The sequence below is a fragment of the Anabas testudineus genome, chromosome 13, assembly GCF_900324465.2.
Source record: "Anabas testudineus chromosome 13, fAnaTes1.2, whole genome shotgun sequence".
Classification (NCBI taxonomy): domain Eukaryota; kingdom Metazoa; phylum Chordata; class Actinopteri; order Anabantiformes; family Anabantidae; genus Anabas; species Anabas testudineus.
Window position 1 is genome coordinate 1,388,520 of NC_046622.1, and position 19,275 is coordinate 1,407,794.

At 41.1% G+C, this 19,275-nt stretch overlaps 1 protein-coding gene across 4 annotated transcripts in view; it reads left to right on the top strand.

Annotated features, from left to right (window-relative positions):
* Window positions 1–16,692, top strand: part of si:ch211-137a8.2 (SPEC and KASH domain-containing protein) — a 28,094-nt gene extending 11,402 nt beyond the window's left edge. For 2 of the 4 annotated variants that reach the window (XM_026369786.1, XM_026369790.1), the window contains exons 2-13: window positions 518–766; window positions 928–1,078; window positions 3,468–3,650; window positions 3,920–4,054; window positions 5,164–5,358; window positions 6,273–6,402; window positions 6,515–6,688; window positions 7,467–7,567; window positions 9,882–10,115; window positions 12,399–12,563; window positions 13,487–13,542; window positions 14,240–16,692. In XM_026369786.1, the coding sequence (XP_026225571.1) occupies window positions 540–766; window positions 928–1,078; window positions 3,468–3,650; window positions 3,920–4,054; window positions 5,164–5,358; window positions 6,273–6,402; window positions 6,515–6,688; window positions 7,467–7,567; window positions 9,882–10,115; window positions 12,399–12,563; window positions 13,487–13,542; window positions 14,240–14,435 (1,947 nt within the window). In that variant the 5' untranslated portion in view covers window positions 518–539 and the 3' untranslated portion in view covers window positions 14,436–16,692. Of the gene's footprint in view, window positions 1–514; window positions 767–927; window positions 1,079–2,505; window positions 2,729–3,467; window positions 3,651–3,919; window positions 4,055–5,163; window positions 5,359–6,272; window positions 6,403–6,514; window positions 6,689–7,466; window positions 7,568–9,881; window positions 10,116–12,398; window positions 12,564–13,486; window positions 13,543–14,239 lie in introns of those variants that run through there. The other 2 variants (XM_026369785.1, XM_026369798.1) reach the window with 2 other exon arrangements.
* The last annotated feature ends 2,583 nt before the right edge of the window (window positions 16,693–19,275 follow it).

The following is a 19,275-nucleotide window of genomic DNA, read 5'->3' on the forward strand; positions in this document are numbered from 1 at the left end:
AGATATACAGCTCCAAGGAGGAGAAAAACTAAACAAACTCCTTTTTTCCTGGGGAAAAAAACTAAAACCTGAGGACAGTGTGTGTGCATCTGTGTGCTAAAGGTGTTTATACTGAAAACACTAATTCTCCTCATTTTATCTGTGACTCAGTTTACTGTACAGAACAGAAACACATTTATATGTGAGAAAACACTTCAGTCTAACATTCAGTTCTTACTATTAGTGCATGTCGACTTTTCTAGTCTATCAAAGTGTAAAAAAAAAAAACACAGCACCAGTGCAGGTCAGAGAGATGTTCCCAAATCAGAGGACAGAGCTGTATTCAACAGTAGGTGTCGAACATCTTTCAAATAAAAACAATAAATCCATGAACATCAAACCACCAAAACCGTACAGTGTAGTTGGAAAATGACTGAAAACCACCACTTTATTCTTACTGGACATTCATCAAGGGGTGTAGGGCAGTATTTCTGTATGTTACTACATAACCTTTGACATGTCCCTTGTTTCTCAGCAGGTGACTTGGATGTGGCGTCAGGATGCCTGGTGTAGACCCGGTCCCTTCAGAGCACCATGGTAATGTCACAGCCCAGTCAGAAGGAAGTGATGTTGTGCCTGCAGAGGGAGTGATGGACCTGGAGCTGGTCCTGGATCTGTCCGAGTCTCTGTTACTTTTCACCTCATCTCCTTTGGACATGAATGAGGACGAGAGACGGCGATGTGATGACAGCTGGAGCCAAGATGGAGACCTACAGGAATGTGGACAGTGAGTGACCTTCTATGAAGAGCGCTCTGACATCAAGTTTTGATGCATCAAACACGTTCATTGTTTACAGTCCTAATTAAACAGTAATGAGTAGCGACATGGGCATCTTCATACTTCATATTCATAGACCTGAGATTCTAACATCACTTGTTTTTTTGAAGGCTGGAGAAAAGGTGGATTCTGTGGCACGAGTTTATGAAGGAACACGCGCACCTGGATGCCTGGCTGCGATTGGCTGAGCAGGCAGTCACCTCCCCTAACTCCACCCACGTTATATATATTGTTGCAAAGGAAGAACTGAGAAAGTTTGAGGTGAGCAGATTAAAAGCATATTCAAACAAATTGTTTGAATTTAAACAAATCAAAGGCTTTTCTCTCACAAACTTTAGTTTTTTCTGTCTTCTATGGAATTGTCAGAGCTGATGTATGTGTGTTATTGACCTTTATATTTTTCTTGTGAGGCACAGAGGAAAGACGTTGAAGTGCAGGTCAAAGACAATTCAAGTAGAGCAGAAATATCAGTCAGTAGACAGATGTAAAGCTGAAAGAGGCGACGTTTATGTGTGAAACCACTCATTTTACAAGCTTATATCACAAAGTGTGTAGCAGTGCAGGGTGCCTGTCCCCTCTCACAGAAAAACTGTAGATTGTCCTTTGTTCAAAATTAAATTTCAACTTTTATGTTGGCCACTGCTGGGAATTCGGATCCTCACCCATCCTCATCTGCAGCCTCAGCACACAATGAGACATCAGTCTTCTGACACTTTCTGTTGTTCCACTGGAGCTGTGGGCAGTTGAATAATCTGTAAACACAACAACAAATACAAAATCCCTGCTACTCCTTGTAGCCATGCTTTTTTTTTTTTTTTTTTTTACCATAAAAAGAAAGGTGTGAAGCGGGAGTCTAATAATCAGAATCAGAATCAGAATCAGAAACATTTTATTGCCAGGTGCGTTAAAGGGCATTTTACAGCACTAGGAATTTGTCCTGATGTTGGTGCAGACATAGAATAGAATAGTAGAAAAACAAACAGACATAAATACGCATATTCACAGTCGGTTGGGAGGGGGGGGATTTGTGCAGAGGTTATCTGGGGGGAATTGGGGAACCGTTCAGCAGGCTGACAGCAGCAGGGAAGAAACTGTTCTTGTGGCGTGAGGTCCTGGTCCTGATGGACCGGAGTCTCTTGCCAGAGGGGAGAGGCTGAAATAGTGCATGGCCGGGGTGAGAGGGATCAGCTGCAATCCTGGATGCACGTCTCTGGGTCCTGGAGACGTACAGGTCCCGGAGTGATGGAAGGCTGCAGCCAATCACCTTCTCGGCAGAACGTATGGTTCTCTGCAGCCTGGCCTTGTCCCTGGCAGTGGCTGCAGCAAACCAGACTGTGATGGAGGAGGTGAGGATGGATTCGATGATGGCAGTGTAGAAGTTGGTCAGCATCTGCTTTGGGAGGTTGTACTTCTTCTGCCGCAAGAAGTACAGCCTCTGTTGAGCCTTCTTGGTGAGGGAGCTGATGTTCTGCTCCCACTTGAGCTCCTGGGTGATCGTGGTGGCCAGGAAACGGAAGGACTCAACAGAGGTGACTGGGGTGTTACAGAGGATGACAGGCTGGAGGGGGGCTGGGTCTCTTCCGAAATCCACTACCATCTCCACTGTCTTGAGAGCGTTGAGCTCCAGGTTGTTCAAGCTGCACCATGACACCGGACGGTCCATCTCGCTCCTGTAAGCTGACTCGTCTCCATCAGAGATGAGGCCAATGAGGGCGGTGTCGTCTGCGAACTTTAGGAGTTTGACAGACTGGTGTCCAGATGTGCAGTTGTTTGTGTATAGGGAGAATAACAGAGGAGAGAGGACGCAGCCTTGGGGGGATCCAGTGCTGATGGTCCGGGAGTCCGAGACATGCTTCCCCAGCCTCACGAACTGCCGTCTGTCTGTCAGGAAGTCTGTAATCCACCTGCACAGTGAGTCCGGCACGTTCAGCTGAGAGAGCTTGTCTTGGAGCAGAGATGGAACAATAGTCAGTTTCTCTTGCTGTCATTGCTGTTATTAGCCTTAGAAGACACTAATTGCTATATTATTGATAAGACCACTTGTTTCATAGCATAGAAAACTACTGTTAATTAGACTAATTGTTGACTTTTCATGTTGTTGCTGCTGGGTTAGACATCTGTTAATCAAATATATCAAATATCCATAAAAGAAAACCAAACAAAAGATACATTGAGCTAACAGAGCTACATCATCTGCATAGAAGATGATCACAGTTTGAGCATGTGGGAACTTTTGCTAAATGCTGAATAGTAAATTGTTTTCATGTCTTTTTCCCATTTTACATGTTTAGTAACGCTGAATTGAGGCTGTTCATTGATGTTAGGTTAGTTCAAGGTTTCAGTTATATTAACTGTAAAAATTAGGACTTTAAATGTAAATGTGAAGTCGCTGCACTGAACCAAGAACTGAACTAGAGAGAAACTATTTCCACTGTCAACATCATCTCTCAGTCAGCATTAAATTAAAGAGGCAAGAAAGTGCTCAGATGGTTTTAACTTTGTTCACGAACAGTACAGTGTCAAAGAAAAGGTTTGCAGATCGACCTCAAGACACAGGATTAGTGAGTAATGAAGTTCTATGTAGGTAAAATGACCTATCTGTGGCTAGTTGTGTGTTGCCTGAGACATGTTTCTGTTATGTTTGTTTCAGAGGCTGCGGTGTGAGGCGGGATGTCGCCTCGCACAGCTGGACAGTCTGACCCAGAGGAATCGAACACTGAGTCGACTTTTTCAGGGCGTCATGCAGGCTCGACTGCTGAGAGCAGCAAGAGAGTGCGGGAGGCGATGGGATGAAGTGAACGGCAAACTGGAATCCATCATCAGAAGACTGACGGTCAGACTTCCTCCTGATGTTAAAGTTAAACTTTAAACTAATTTATATTACACATTACCGACAATGTCTGTGAATATTATATTCATTATTCATTATATCCCTCTAAATCTTATGCATTTTTTAAATCCTGCAAATCATCCAAAAGAATGTTCTTTCTTTATTAGCTTCTGTAATGTAAAGCTATTTATACCAATGACTTCTTTTTAACTTCTGCATACAAACCCACTGAAGTGAATAGTTTCGACCTGGACTGTGTCCGTTTCTCTCAGGTCTTTGTGTCAGAGTGGGAGGAGTTTGAGGCGGAGGGGGAGGAGCTGGCACTCTGGTTGGCTGACCTGGATGTCCGTCTGACCGAGGTGGATTACCTGAATGGAAGTACCTGTGAAAAGCTGAGACGACTGCAGGTATATAGTTTTACTAAGTGACTAAATTTCAAAGACTCAAACACTGTCCTGTAACAAACCTGAGGTGTGTTGCACAAAACCAAGATAAGGGATTAAGCCGGGATTTTCCAGATATGCTTTTTTAATATAATATTTTTTTTTTAACTGTGATTACTGTCAGACTTATTTTTATATCACTAGTTTATCAAGATTACTGTTCATATGGTTGTGGTTTGAAGAATATGTGTTTTGCGATTGTTGAGTTGATTAGAAACAGATGATCATTTAATCAGCTGATCATGAAGTGGTCGACATGCAGTCTAGTATATAAACTGTACAGGTTCTATTCTATATGTCCTTTTTTAGATGATGTAGTCTGAGGAAACGTTGACACTTAGACGAGCATTCAGGGGAAAATAAGGGAGACTATGTAAACAGAAAGTGAATGAGATAAATTGATATAGACATTATAGATTTGGTTAAATAAATTAACCAAGAAAAAAAGCTAGAGGGGTTAAAACAAATGAAATGTACAAAATGCGACCTGTGGATTTCCCTGAGTAACATATGCTGATGATCACGTCTTTACACTACGACTGTTTAGTGCACATGTTCAGTAAATCTATGCATTGTAACAATTTCCCACTGCTTCATAATTATTCTGGATTATTTACACATTCAGTCGATCCGCTGTTATCTGCCGGGCTTTTCCCCTTTCTCTAATTATATATACATACATATTTTGATCTCTTCTTGTGCTGTTGCTCTGTGGGTTAAAGGTTTGCTGTTTGTTTTGTCCATGTTCAATCAGTAACTCTGTGATCGATACATACAGTCTTTTAAACAATACCGTGAACATGCACTTATCCCAGATATCTACACCCGGCTTGAATTAGCTGCACCTTCTTATTCTGTCAAACGTGCAACAGAATAATCCAGGATGAGTTCATCAGAATAAGAAGAAGCTGGGATATTTCACTTATCCTGGATTTCTTAGTTCTGTTTTTGTGCAGCACCCTCTGGTTACTGTAGCTGCACTTTCTTGTTGACATTTGTTTGCATAAATTTTCTAGATAGTTTTTGTTTTTTTATTTATTCATTTATTTGTGTGTAATGTTGTGTCTTTGTAGTCCTTCCAGCAGTGTGTTTGTGAGAACTCGAGCCGTGTAAACGCCCTTCTGCAGCGCGGCGAGGCATTGATTCAAGACAGTGAACCGACTGATGCTCAGCACGTAGAGACCCGGCTGCTGGAGCTGCTGCGACGCTGCAGCCACATCTACAACAACATTGCACGAACACATACCAGACTGCTCAGCATGAGACTGGTACAGAGAGAGATGGAAAACACAAACACAGTCTAACAATGGAGTGAAATCACAGTGAAAACTCATCTGAACGTTGCCTCGGGTTGCGTGTAATTTACTATGTAGTGAACTTTCATAAATTAAAGAACCACAAACACAAATTCAAAAAAAGCAATAGAACAAAGAAAATGTAAAGATGGATCAAAGAAGTCTGTAATAGCCCACATGTAGCGGGTCCAGTCCTGGATATGCTGAAGTCCACCGTCAGCTCTTTTGTTTTATTGATGCTGAGCTGGAGATGATTAAGATGATTAAGTCCACACTAGTCCACAAAGTTGTCCACCCCATGTGATGTCTCCACCCTGAAAACCTCCTTCAACAGCAGAGTCAGAAAACTGAAGATAGCAGGACTCTTGAGTTGAGGCATACAGGTGCACAGCACCTGTGAGGTAGTCTGTAGTCCTGTGCAGGGTCAGGCGGGGTGGAGTCACATGCACTGGAGGAATATAAAAAACAAACGACAACAACAAAGTGCCCCCAGGCTTTTCCAGGTGGGTGTAGGTTTCAGGGAGCAGGTGAATGATCTGTGGGAGTCAGACTTAAAATAATGGTTTGAGATATTCAGACTTTGAATCCTTGCTTAAATCAAGCTTCAAAAAACATTTCCTCATATTTCAGAGTGCAGCTCACATTTCTCAGAGTGCCTTTAGTTTACAGAGACTTTAGATAAAGGTCGACTAAACTCTGAAGGAGAAGTCCACGTTCTGTGCTGATCTTACTAAAACAGGTCTTTTATCTAATTTAGATCCATTCTTCTCAGTTTAGGTTTCCATTAGGTTTCAAACACTCAAACACTCATAACTGCCTGAAATGCTCCTTTACATGAATGATGGTTGATGGTTGTGACTGAATGATGGTTTCTCCTCCTCCTGCAGGTGTTTGAGGATGACTGGATTCTGTCTCAGGCGACAGACTCTGGTTGTCCTTCAGAGACTCTATTGGAGGAAGAAGGAGGTCTTGATAAATCCAACCTGGATCTCCCTGCTAATTCAGAAGATCCTGGAGGTAAATCAATATATCCCACATTTGACTATCAGGTCATTCATGAACAACAAGTGACAAAAATACACATCACAGTGGTTCATGTGTCACGACGGTTCCTCCATCTTTCCTCCAGATTGCAGCCAGTCAGTTAACCCATCACACCCACCCTCAGCCATTCACCCTTCTCCTCCTGCTCCGTCTTCACCTACCCATGACCACCAGGGGCTGGAGTGGGACCCCTCGGTTGATATTGGGCGCTCTGTCTCCTGTGACGATGCATCGTCGTCGTACTTCAGTGCCAGCACAGGTAGGAGGGGATCAGCTGCTTCACGTTTCCTCTCAGCGGACTGGTCCTGACGCTCTGCTCCGAGCTACAGCTGATTATCAAGTTGTGTCTTTTTGACTTTGACTCAGTATGAATTCTATCATATAATACAAATACAATACAAATAAGCAAAGCACACTCACAGAGGAGGGAAGTAACTGGGTACATTTACTTGAGTACTGGGCTTTACTGAAGTATCTCCGTTTTATCTTGCTTTTACTTTTACTCTACTATTTTCAGAGGAAAATATTCTACTTAATTACATTTATTTTAACATAAAGTACTAGATTCATTTACAGAATTACATCCTCATAGAAATCATTCTATATTTATAAAATGCTGCTTTATCAACTCCACCTTTACCAACTGCTGCTTCTGTTCCACAGTCTGTAGGTAACAACACGTTTTACCATCATTTCCACCTCTCATCGAGTATTTTTACTGTTTTACTTTAAGTAACATGTAGAGTTTGTACTTTAGTACTTTTACTTGAATAGAATGATTAAAGGGTACCTGTACTTGTACTGGAGTATTTTTCTGGCATTTAGTTTGTACTTTTACGCCTCTGCACACACAGTCCATCTGGCTGAGGTTACTCACCCACTACCTCCAGATGTGTAACTCAAACACTCGTGAGCATGATGGGATGTTTTAGTTTAAAGTTTGTTCTCATTTTACCAGGTTTTAAAAACGTTCTTTTTTAAACGATGTTCTCTCGTGGATTATAGCTTTGTGTATGTGTGGGTGTGTGTGGTTGCAGGTGTATGTCACAGAGATGGTCTGAAGAGACGGAGCTTCCTCAGCTCCCTCGACTCTCAGTCTGACGTTGGCAACGATAATTTGAACCATGCAGCAGATACGGTGAGTTAAAAAAGCTGCGCTGGTTCGATTCAGAGTGGATTTATTTGGACTTTAGGCAAAAAGCATCAACATTTAGATGATTTATTTGAAAACTACAAATTTGCTGAACAAAGCGTATTTTATTATTGTAGCTTGTGCTTTCTATGAAAATGCGATCCTGTTCTTATTTTGACAAAGATCAGGTGTAAAAGAGCAAAATGTAGACTGAGATGTCGAAATCATTGACCGGGGGTTTTAATACCCACAGTGACCCACTGAGAATCATCCCAGACTCTCCAGCTCTGTTCAGTGCTTTTAGGCTTCTTCTTCTTTCTCCATATACATGTTAGCACTGATCTCTCTTTTTATCCAGCCACTCCACTCCTGTATGTTCCCTGTCTGCAGACTGTTGTTTTGCACGTGCACTTGTAAAAAGACAATTAGAGAGCCAGTTACACTGTGTTGTTATCTACAGACATGGCAGAGAAATCAGGTTGCACCTAATTATGTTTAAGTGGCGGTTAAGAAATCTGCCTGTAACCAGGTTAAGTTCATTTAAACACTGAAAAAATCTTGACTAAATAAAACTTAGTGCAGACTTCACAACGTATTGAAGCAGCTTTTGTCATAATGTGAACCACGATTAAAAACAGTGGGTATGATATGTTGGATTCATATGAGAGATATTTACACACAGTGCTGAAGGAGAACAGTTTTTAAAGATGCAACATCAGGCTTATGTGGTGTTTTCCTGCTAATTTCATTGTGCACGCTGCTTCTTTTCTTTTTCTGCTCTGACCCAGATGCTGCTGCCCCAGAGGCTTCATCTGTCTGTCTCTCTGTTTCCATCTGTCTCACACTTACACTCTCACACACACACACACACACTTGCAGTCATTGATGTTGTGATTCACCAGCTTTATAAAAATGCTCCCCATCGCTCGGTGTCTGCTTTATGAGCTGGTTACAGCAGTTCACCTGCTCCTCTCCTGATTTATTGATGATGCCTGTGGTATGAGGAACCTCTACTGTACATGCCGTCAGGAACACGGTTTCCTTTTTTAGCTTTATTTTGGTAAAACACAGGAGTAGAAAAATGTGGCAGCTGCTGCAGAAGAGAAAGGCAGAGTGGAAACTGAGGAACACAAATACAGAGAAAAGGAAAACCCAGACAGGCGTCGATGAATTGAGGGTGAAACGGAGACGAAGACAGAAGCTGTCTGAGAAATTCAGAAGTGTCCTCTCCCTCCTCTCTCTGTATTTTTCACACACACCCACGCACAGTTGCACTGTTGGTGAACCCTAAAGCCCATCAGGGAAAGAACCGAACAGAGAGACACACGTGAAACTGAATTAGCATCTGATTAAAGCTGCAGCATCCCAACAAAGACATCAAAGCGTGTATACACTTCATCTCAGGGCATTTGCTCTCTCTTAGCTGTTGGACTATTAAAGCTGTGATGTCAGCGTGCTCTCTATGCAGCTCGCCGTCTGACTGGAGGACTCGACTTCGTCGTACTTCATTAAATCTGCGACCATGTGACTTCGTCTCTGCCCGTGCGCTGTATGAATTCTGACCCCAACTCAAAAGACGTGCCTGAAGAGTTTTGCGTGTCCTGCCCCCACCATCATCTCCACCCATCTCGAAGAAGTTTTCAGCTCTGTCACTTTGACTCTTTGGCTTAAAAATCACACAAATGGGGAAAATACAGAACTGAGCACAAGTGATTCTTCATTTACAACTTTTCATTGCTGTATGTTTTAGCTTAGACACTTTTCTTTTATAAAAATAGTTTCCTGTATCACCCCCTCAGCGTTTACTTCTTTCCTTCCTTTCCTGTGTCTGGGAGTTGGGCTTCTTTCTTCTTAGTCTAAAATGTTTAACTACTCCTCCAAGTCTGAGAAAGGTCTGTTACAGGACCTCAGATTTAATCTCCAGGGTGGTTTCATTTCTCACCTGACCTGAATTGGGTTGTTAGAGGGACAATTGTCAGGTGAGAAACAAGAGCAGCCTGGACCATATGGGGCTCCCTAAGGACTGATTCAAGCTGCAGAGGGGGGTGAAATACCTCACGTGCATCTCATTGAGAATATGGTTAATTAAAAACTTGTGGTAATGGAAACGAAAAGTCTCGACTTCTCTCCCATCTTCAGTGAATATGGTGGTGGACAGAGGACAAATTCACACTCCTGTGTTTTCTGTGTTTCTGGAGGAGAATATTAATGTTGCATTAATTGTGTCCTGTGCTTTACAGATTGAGTCATGTTATACTGAGCTTTAATTTACTGCTGTGACCTGCACATCTTTCAGCCACATCATCTGCTTACTCTGCAGCAAACTGAGGGATTTCTGGACCATGACGGTGTCTTCTCACCAGCAGCGACCAGGCAGGAAAGAGATCTGCTCCCCGGGGATCAGTGGGTGACCTCCACTCCTGACGCACAGGACAGCGAGCTGGTCTGCTTTGACGGTGGGAGAGTGAGGGCGTGGCTGGGAGTCCAGAGCCTCGCCTTTCAAGAAAGGATGTCTCCCTGTTCCAAAGCTGTGCAGACCGAAGGGGAGGTGGAGGTGGGTGAAGTCGCCAACATTCACACCACTGAAACATTTTCATTTTCTTTTCTTCATACAGAGCATTTAAATAAAAACACATGAAAAACAAGAACAAACTCCAGCTTTTCCAATTTCCATCCTAAAACTATAAAATACAGTTACACAGTGTGACATGTTCCTTCATCATCAACACACTGAAGTTTACTTTGACTCAGTCCTGCTGCCACAAATACTACATCACCAAATGAGGATGAATGTGTCCTTAAAATGGTCCCAAACAAATGCACTACTTCCTGTGTGTGTGTGTGTGTGTGTTTTATCTACTCGCATAAAAACCAGTGCTCGAAATAACTGTCTGACCTTGTGGGCCACAGAAAAATGAGATTCTGCAAATCAACACTTAAAAGTTGAAGATTTATGAGCACAGAATGAAATATCTCAGTTGGATGGATCGTCATAAAACGTGGTTCAGACACCTGTGTTACTCTGTGATAACTAGCGGTCCAGAATTTTCACTTATCATTGGATTTAAATGTGTTATATGTTTATGTCCTGCTATTAGCTGAGAGAGGATAAGTTCAGTTTACCTGTCTTTGTAAAGATAAGGTTCAGCACCTCACTCTCATTTATAATCATCAGCTTTTATTTTTCTCTGCACACAATTCACAGATTCATCCACTTTTGTAAAGATGGATTTCTGAATAACTGTCCTCTCCTTTTTCCACGTTTCCATTAGACTTCATTGGCCTCAGCCTTCATTCCCCCCCCCCATTACTGGTGAAAAGCTTCTATTTATTCTCCTCTTCCTCCGTCTCGCCCGCCACTCCTTGAGCCCAATGAATCCATAAAGTCTTGATTTATGCGTCAAGTGTGGCTGCACTTTAACTGTGCTCATAAAAGCAGAAGAGAAACACGGCGACTTCCTCCTGTCCTGTCTTCCTCTTTACTTCCTCCTTCCCTCATCTGTGCTCTTCCTCTGTCTGACATACACTTGGTTTGGGAAACTGTCTATAGAGATGAAGGACAGAAAAACGGGGGCAAAGAAAAGTTGGTCGATGAGTTTTTAGGGTCAGATCTGATGAAACACCATGTGTCTGTTATTGCAATTAAAGTGAATTTGTGCACATTAATTAGCAAAATGTGAATTAGATTGAACGTGTGTTTGTGCTAATTCCACTGGCACTTTCTAATGCTGGTTCATTTCTAGAGAAACTATCAAGGAACCGCAAAACAAATGACAACAAATGAACTCCACATATGAGAGTAATACAGGAGAAAATCAAGAGCTGAATCAGTGTTTGGCTGTACAAACACTTCCTGTGTGCTCCGTCAGCTTCTGTATCCCTGATTTCAAATGTCTTGTTCCTATTGACCGACTGCTGCTAATTCACTTTAATAAACCAGCCGTTCACCAATCTGCACTCAGCTCTGCTTGTAAACCCGCTGCTGCAGATGAGCTGAGATTCAGCAGCTTCATCGTGTTCTTCTTATTCACAGCAGCTACCATGTTTTTTTAGTTTGAAAATGTGAAGCGCACACAGTGAGATCCCAGCAAGTGGCAAAGCAGAGAACGCTTGCTCATTGATTGCACAGTCACCTTAAGATGGAGTTCAGCCACAAGATGCTGCAGACTGAGACGTGGCCTTGACTTCAGGAATACAATAGAGTTCCTGTAGTCGAGGAGGCTGTAATCATCCTCCTGTGCATGCTGGCTGTGAAGTGATCCCCCTCTTATGTACAGTTAGAGCAGAAGACAGTATGTACAGTTCATGTTCAGTGTAAAAACGAGTTTAGCTGAAGTTAATGAGGTTTCCTGAGAGTTACACAAATCAAGTGACAATCTGCTAAAGTTACTGTGTTTCTGCACAAGCCTCTGGATTTTGTTCCCTGTAGTTCCTGTGACATGACGTTTATATTAAGATGGATTTCCACCGTTTATTCAGACACACAAAGCTATGTGTTGTCTTTTGTGGTCGTGTAGTCTTGTGTTCTGATGCACTTTTAAAACGGACTGAAAAGCAGCAGTGAACGGACACTGAACAAATGTTTGCAGAGACGTCAAATCTTCTTCCACATCAGAACGAGAGCAAAGAAAGCTGCTGCAGCACTTTGGAATCTAACTTGTCTGTCTGTAACTGTGGTTAAACATCCTCTCGACTGTTCAGAATCTCTCTGAGAAACTGGTGAATTTTGTAACTTGTAGTGTGTCGTGTGTGTTTTTGGAGACGAATGAACTGAAACTCTCCTTAATTAGAATTCAGACCTTCACACCATCTGATTCTTCTGTGTTTTATGTCGCAGTCCTACCTGGTTGGAGGCCACGTCAACAAACCCACCCAGTCATATCTTCAACATCACCATGACGATGCACACCAGCCTGTCCCGGCCCTCGGTCCTTCATCATCACCTGACCTACAGGTCTACAGGTGTGACGGGATGAACCCACGATATCCATCAAATCTACAGGTGAGTTCTCGGTGAATCGAAATGAACCACTGAGCTTTGTTGTTACATATACAGTGTTGTACAGCACACGGTCTAAAATGTAATGGGTCTGAACTTTAGGCTTTAAAAAATATAAAACTCCTAAAAGCTCTCAAAAGGTCATAATTCTAATTATTTGGATAGATCTTAAAAATTCTATTTAGCTTCAATTCTCCTGCTGATCAGCATCTATCGCCTCCTATTTGTACATGTTTAATCAGCAATTCGTATCTTCTGCTTCTTTGTTCTACTGTTTGCATTTTTAACTGCACATATGCAGCATCATTAGTGTTAATGTTTGTTTGAGGACAAATTAGACCACATTTATTTATGTTGTGTATGAGATAATGTAACCAGCCTTCATGTTCATTGAGTAGATCTACACCTCTGTTAAAAGCTGTGATACTGTGGCCTTAAAAAACATCCTTAAAACTGTCTAAACCTGAATTTAAAAGTGCTTGTGAATTTATTTTAAATTAAAGAGAATACTCAAGTTTTCTTAGGATCATTCTTTGTAAAGATGAAATAAACTTCATTCAAAAATAAAGTTCAAAGTCTTGAACTAGACATGTTGATGCTGTTGTCTGTATAAACCCTGGCCTCGAGAAAATGGCTTAAATATTTATTTTAGAAATGTTTTTTGGCAGTAATGATTATTGACAGAGTTCATCCCACAGTTCAGCTACTTAACCTGAAACTATAGTTTATTAAAGCAGAACAGAAAAGAGCAGAAAACTAAATCTGAAGTGAAACTATTGTAAGAACGAAGATCAAACGATATAATAAAAGTCAATGAATTAAATAGTGTCGGCAGTTTTCATATATTCTTGAACCGTTTTCCTGAGAAACACAGAACTGTTGCCTGAAACTAGGGTGAGGTTTAACAGAAGCTCTCTGTTCTTCAGGCTGAAGAAGAGTCGTCCTTTTGTGAAGAACTCGAGCGTCTCGTCTCTGAACAAAGGTGAGAACACAGAAACATTCAGAGCTGTGCACAGATAAAGAGATGAAAGACACGGACCGCTTGTAATTTGCAGGACAGTCTTTCTCTTGATGAACAAAACAGTTGAGAGCAGACCGCAGAAGGTCGGTGACCGACAAAGAGCGAGATGTGATTTAACTTTCAGGAACAGTTGGTTCAGTTTGTGGAGCTGCACAGAGTTTTCTTTCAGTACAGACAAACGGAACATCAACACATGATCTGTCTCCAACACTTGATTTAGGGAAGCCAACGGTTCTACTGGAGCAATTCAACTGATTTAGAGTCCGCTGGAGCCGGTTTCACTGTTAGAAGATAATAATATTACTGTTCACTGTGCCAGGAGAGAGATGAACAAAAACGTGTGTTGAGACCAGGACTTTAGAAAAACTGCCTAATGAATGTTTTATTTATGTAGATGTTGTATTTGATTTGAGTTGACGAGTTTGCTCTGATGAACTCATCTAAGTTGACATGTTATTAACGTCCCAGACAGTCCAGTTCTCTACAGTCTTTTAAAACACTGATGCACAAGGCTTTAAATGACTTTTATTTAAACGTACTGTGAACTCCCCAGACGTGGCACAGATATTGATATTCTGCTTAAGTGAACATGAGATGGGTTCAAGGTCCAGTCAGCGTGCTGCCACACTCTAACATGTCCACTCTTCCATCTGCACAGTGCAACCTCCAGCAGCAGAGCCGCCTCCTCCCTGCTCTCCCCACCCCTCGTCTACCTTCTCCTGGCTGCAGCTCTGGCTGTTCTGGCCTGTCTGATCTGGGTCGCCCTGGAGCCGCCGTGTCACTGCAGCAGCAGCAGGATGCATCGAAGCTTCCATCTGGCACTGAGGTACATCAATGGACCGCCACCTACCTGAACGCCATCCAGGGACTGTCAGAGTTTGACCAAAGCACTTTCTCAGGCTCTGTGACTCATCACATGATGTGAAGATCTGGATCATGTCAGCGAGGCCACGAGTGCAGCAAAAAGGACAGAAATCTGCAGGGATTCCACTTATTCTCTTTTTCTCTGTGCTGTTTACACAATTTCCCTGAAATGTATAAAAATAGGATTCAGTGTCTATAAAAAGAGGCAGATTAGGAAAGATTTCTGCATCAGCTTTAACATTACGATACTTAGATTTGTATTGGAATGACTAAAATAATCAATTCAAGAGAAATAAGATTAGGAATCTTCTATACCTTAAAAACCCACAAACAAATCCACTCATAACCAGAGTGTTTGAAATAAATCACTAAATGAAAAACGACGTGTATTTTTAGCATTAAACAACAGCTCTGCTCTGTGTGCATCTCTATCCTGGACAAATATTCACCCATTTGTTACCGACTTGTCCAAAAAAAGCAGCAAAGCTTTCAAATTTAAGCTGCGTTGATGAATTGTGTCTGTGGGCGACTGGAACAAGGCTGAATGTCCAACAAGAAACATTATCAGCGACTTTGAGTTTGGTGTTCGGCTCCTGAGCGGAAGCTGATGGTCAGTTTGTGTTAAACCCCAGAAAACGGGAAACGAGGCAAAAAATCTATCGAATCTAAAATTCTACCAAGACTTATACAAACATGATGTTTTATTTATTTTTCATTCACATTTTAAATAGATTCAGTTTGGAACCAACGTGTCTGCTTTCACCCAGTCCAGGAAACATTCAGATGCCTTTAAACTGATGCAGACACCTCCTAAAGCCCAAAACCTTCTAACATACACGATGTAATCATGGTTTCAACCGCTTCATTTACCAAATGAAAACTTTAACGTCCACGCTGATGCCGTTTTTTTTTGTATGTTTTTTTTGGTCCGTTTTCACTTCTGTTATATGAATGTTGAAGAATATTAATTACAGTGCTCGTTAGGCAGGTGGAGTCTGTAGGTTTAGACTAATCACTTGTATTGTTTTGCTTGCAGTTGATATGTTTTACTGCTATCTGTGCTTATGCAGCTAAAGCTAATGCAAAGGAGGCAGCTCTTGTATTAGTAGCTTTGTGTTTCTCTGTAGACGGTATCGGACTTTGACGGCCATGTTATTAAGTGTCTTACTGCCTTCTTACACCCTGATAGCACTTATATTTCTATTGCACTAAGAGATTTTCTAACGTGTAGTCAGAGCAAAAGGACTCAAAGGGAACTGTACTGAAGTAGCATCTATGTCACAGGATCATGTCTGTTTTAGTCCAAACTACACCGAGCACATCACGGCTGACCGGGTCTAACATGGCAGCGTTTTAGATTCATTTATGAAGTTGTTTCCTTCCCAGGTTCGAGGAAAATCATCTTGCAGCGACATGAAGGTTGTTGTAAGAGATAATCCATCAGATTACGTCCATTTATTGTAGTGAAAGTTGTGTTGTTGTTGTGCCGTGATCTATGTGAAGATGAAGCTGCCTTTCTAAGGAAAAGTATGTCAAGTCTCTGCAAGCTGATTTTTAAAGCTGCAGTGTTTGTTTTTACTACAGTGAGAAGACGGCAGGTTTGCACGTGCAGGGATTGTTCAGTCTGCCTGATCTCACGTGTGAGCAGAAAGTGTTTCACACTAACTTTAAAACTGAACTCATGATTTGGGAAACGATCAGTAGCAACGCAACATTTATCGGACTGAAGAAGAGAAAACATTATTTCTGATTCTTGAATTCTGACTCTATTTATCTGTTTATTTTTCTTTTCATTTTCACAATCTGTAATAACCTGTCACAGTTGAAATGTTTCCAGGTTTTTTATTTAGTGAGTGACTGAAGAGTTACTTCAAGTCGCAGCTGTTTCATTTATCAACCCAGTGAATTCAGCTTTGCTTTAGACAACGAGTGCATCCACAGAACTGCACGGTGAAGGTTTAGGACGGTGCACTAGACTCAAATGTGTCTTTTTTTTCTCATCTGATTAGTGTTTGTGTATGTAGAAGTAAGTAGAAGTGTATGTTTGACCCAAATGTTGAAGATGTCAGTCCAGGTTCTCTAACAAGGATCAAACAGCCATTCATGGGAAAAAAGTGTATTTTAAGGCTTTGACAAAATATTTGAAAATCTAAAACTTTTCACTTTTTTATAAGTTGAATTTCTTTTCTCGGTTGTTGTTTAATACTTCAAACATCAGTTTTGTACACGACTTTGAAGATAACAAATAAAAATATGATTAAATGTCAGTTTGTTTGTCTGAATGTGTCAGGACGACCTCTGTTGATATTTCACACGGATTCATTTCTCTTGTTCAGATCAGGAATCCATTGATTCAGTAACTCACCATTTTGATTTATTTGTATCAGATATAACTTCCAGTCATCTCCCTCTGTCTTCACCAGCTGTTACCAAATTCCTGCATTCAGTTGTGGAAACATTCTACAACAGCAGCAACACTCAAGGTAAAGGTAAATATATTTTCATTGTATTTCAGATTCAAAAGTTTATTTTTGAATATGTTAACTCCACTATATTCCTGCAGGTTGAAGACATTTATGCATCATTTAAGAAAATCCTTCTAAACTTAAGCCGAGTTTAAAGTGCATCCGCCCTCATGTTGCTCAGTGCTCCCCTGCAGGTAAGTGGTGTGCCAAGTCAATAACAGCAGGGTTTACGTTGTCTTACAGCAGATTTGTGCTCACATGTCTGCAGAAAGCAGAGTCACTGATCGCTGACAGTGCTAATAAACTTAACGGGGATTACTGCTGCATGCTCTGAAGTCCGTGTGTGTGTGTAAACAAGTGCGTAGCGAGCCGTCATTGTGTTAGCAGGTTTGTAGAAGTTAGTGAGACTGTGCATGTACCATCTACAGATAACAGATGATGAAATCAACACCTAGAAAATGTGTGTTTTGCAGTAGCGTTGATACAAAACATCCAGCATTTGGAAAGTTTTTAAAGTTTGTAAAGAATCAGCACATTTTTCTATATTCTTATATATATTCTATATTCTTAAATGTCTAAATAGAAGAACTTAAAACGAGTTTCAATGTGCTAAAGTTAGAATCTATACCTTCAGTGCAGCTCTTCATCGTATTAGTGTGTTAAACATGTGAGTGCACGGTGTGGGGCAGTCGTTCTCAATGACAGTCAGCTGTAGAGAGTGTGTGTGTGTTTCTGTGTGTGAGAGAACATGCTTATGTACATGTGCCTGTGTTTTTGTCATGCGATGTCAGGTCATGTTGTTTTTCTCTGCCTGTGATCTCTCTCTCTCTTACACTCGGTGTGTGTGTGTGTGATTGTTTGCCTACATTTCCTTACAGTTTGCATCAGTGTGTATTTTGTTGCTCCAGAGAGCAGGAATGGGTGGGTGCATTAGGAGCAGTCGAGTTTCTTGTAAATGGCTCCACTGACAATATGCAGTCTGTGTGAATCTGCAGTTGTTCTGTGGCTCGTGTCTCTCTGTGCTGAGTATCTGTACATACCTTATGTGTGTGTGTTGCGTGCACAGTGAAGACAGTTAGGGGGCACTTTGAGAGTTCAAGACTTAGTTTGAGGTTTGCAGGTAGGCATTTAGGCAAGATAGTTAGGTTTAAGATAAGGGAAAGCATTATGTCAGAGTGTCCCTATAACTATAGAAAAGCACTACTGTGCTCTGCGGTCTGCTGGTGATCCAGTTAATGAAGTCGCTCCATCTGTTCAGAGCATCGGCTGCAGGCCTGCAGCTGGGACAGAGATGATTATGATATCTGCTCATTACAGGAGGGAAATGAAGTTGGTAGCACGGTAGTTTACAGCTCGGTAATAAGATGGTAATAAGTGTGGTATCATGTGATAATAACCCCGTAAGACGAGGTGTAATGGTTTGATGATAAGGTAATAATGAGGTAACATTCAGGTAATAAAATTAACTGGCTAACACTGATACAGTAATTAATTAATTAATAATTATAGTAACTAATTAATAAGATGGTAATAATGCATTACTTGGAAAACTACCTGAACTTTACCTGCAGTTACCCAGACATACCTAGATAATAATTACATTGTTATTACATAAATATCACTCCTATTACCTTATTTATCAAACCATTACGTTCTGTCTTACCTGATCTTTTCCATGCTATTACCCCACTACTGCCATATTAATATTAATATTAATATTAAAGAAGTATAGTCAGTTTGCAGACACAATTATAAAGTGACAAACAAAGTAAAGTGCTAGGAAAAGAAACGTTTAATATTTTTTACAATAGAAATGTCTGTTGTATGTGATTGTGCATAAGAAGCTGTGTCTACAACGGTAAAATGAAAACAATATATCTGTTCACTTTTAGATTCCATCATGAGGATGTAAGAAGAGAATATATATGTCATATTTACATGTTGCAGATGAAACAGTGACAGGGTTTGAACCCCCGAACCTTCTGTATCTCAGGCCAATGATCTACTCATTGAACCACCAGGCCGCCTAAAATCATCTTGTAGGAAAATCTACAATAAAAACATTTTGTGTGTTAGTGTGGCTCCATCTGTTCCTTGAAATGCCCACTTAAGCAATAGAGTGAAAATATTTGAGTCATATGTCCCTAGAAAGAGCTCTGCAGTCCATGTTCTTCGATTTCAGTTATTTATCGAGAGCTTCTTCAAATACAACAATTATATTCATCTAAAGTATTACATGGGAATCACGTCACACAGCTCTCTGGGCTGCAAAGCTCCAAATAAAAGAACTAAAACATTCAGGCAGCCTATTAACCGTTAAACCAATCAGACACCAGAGTGGGCTGCAGTCATTATTGGTCCCAAT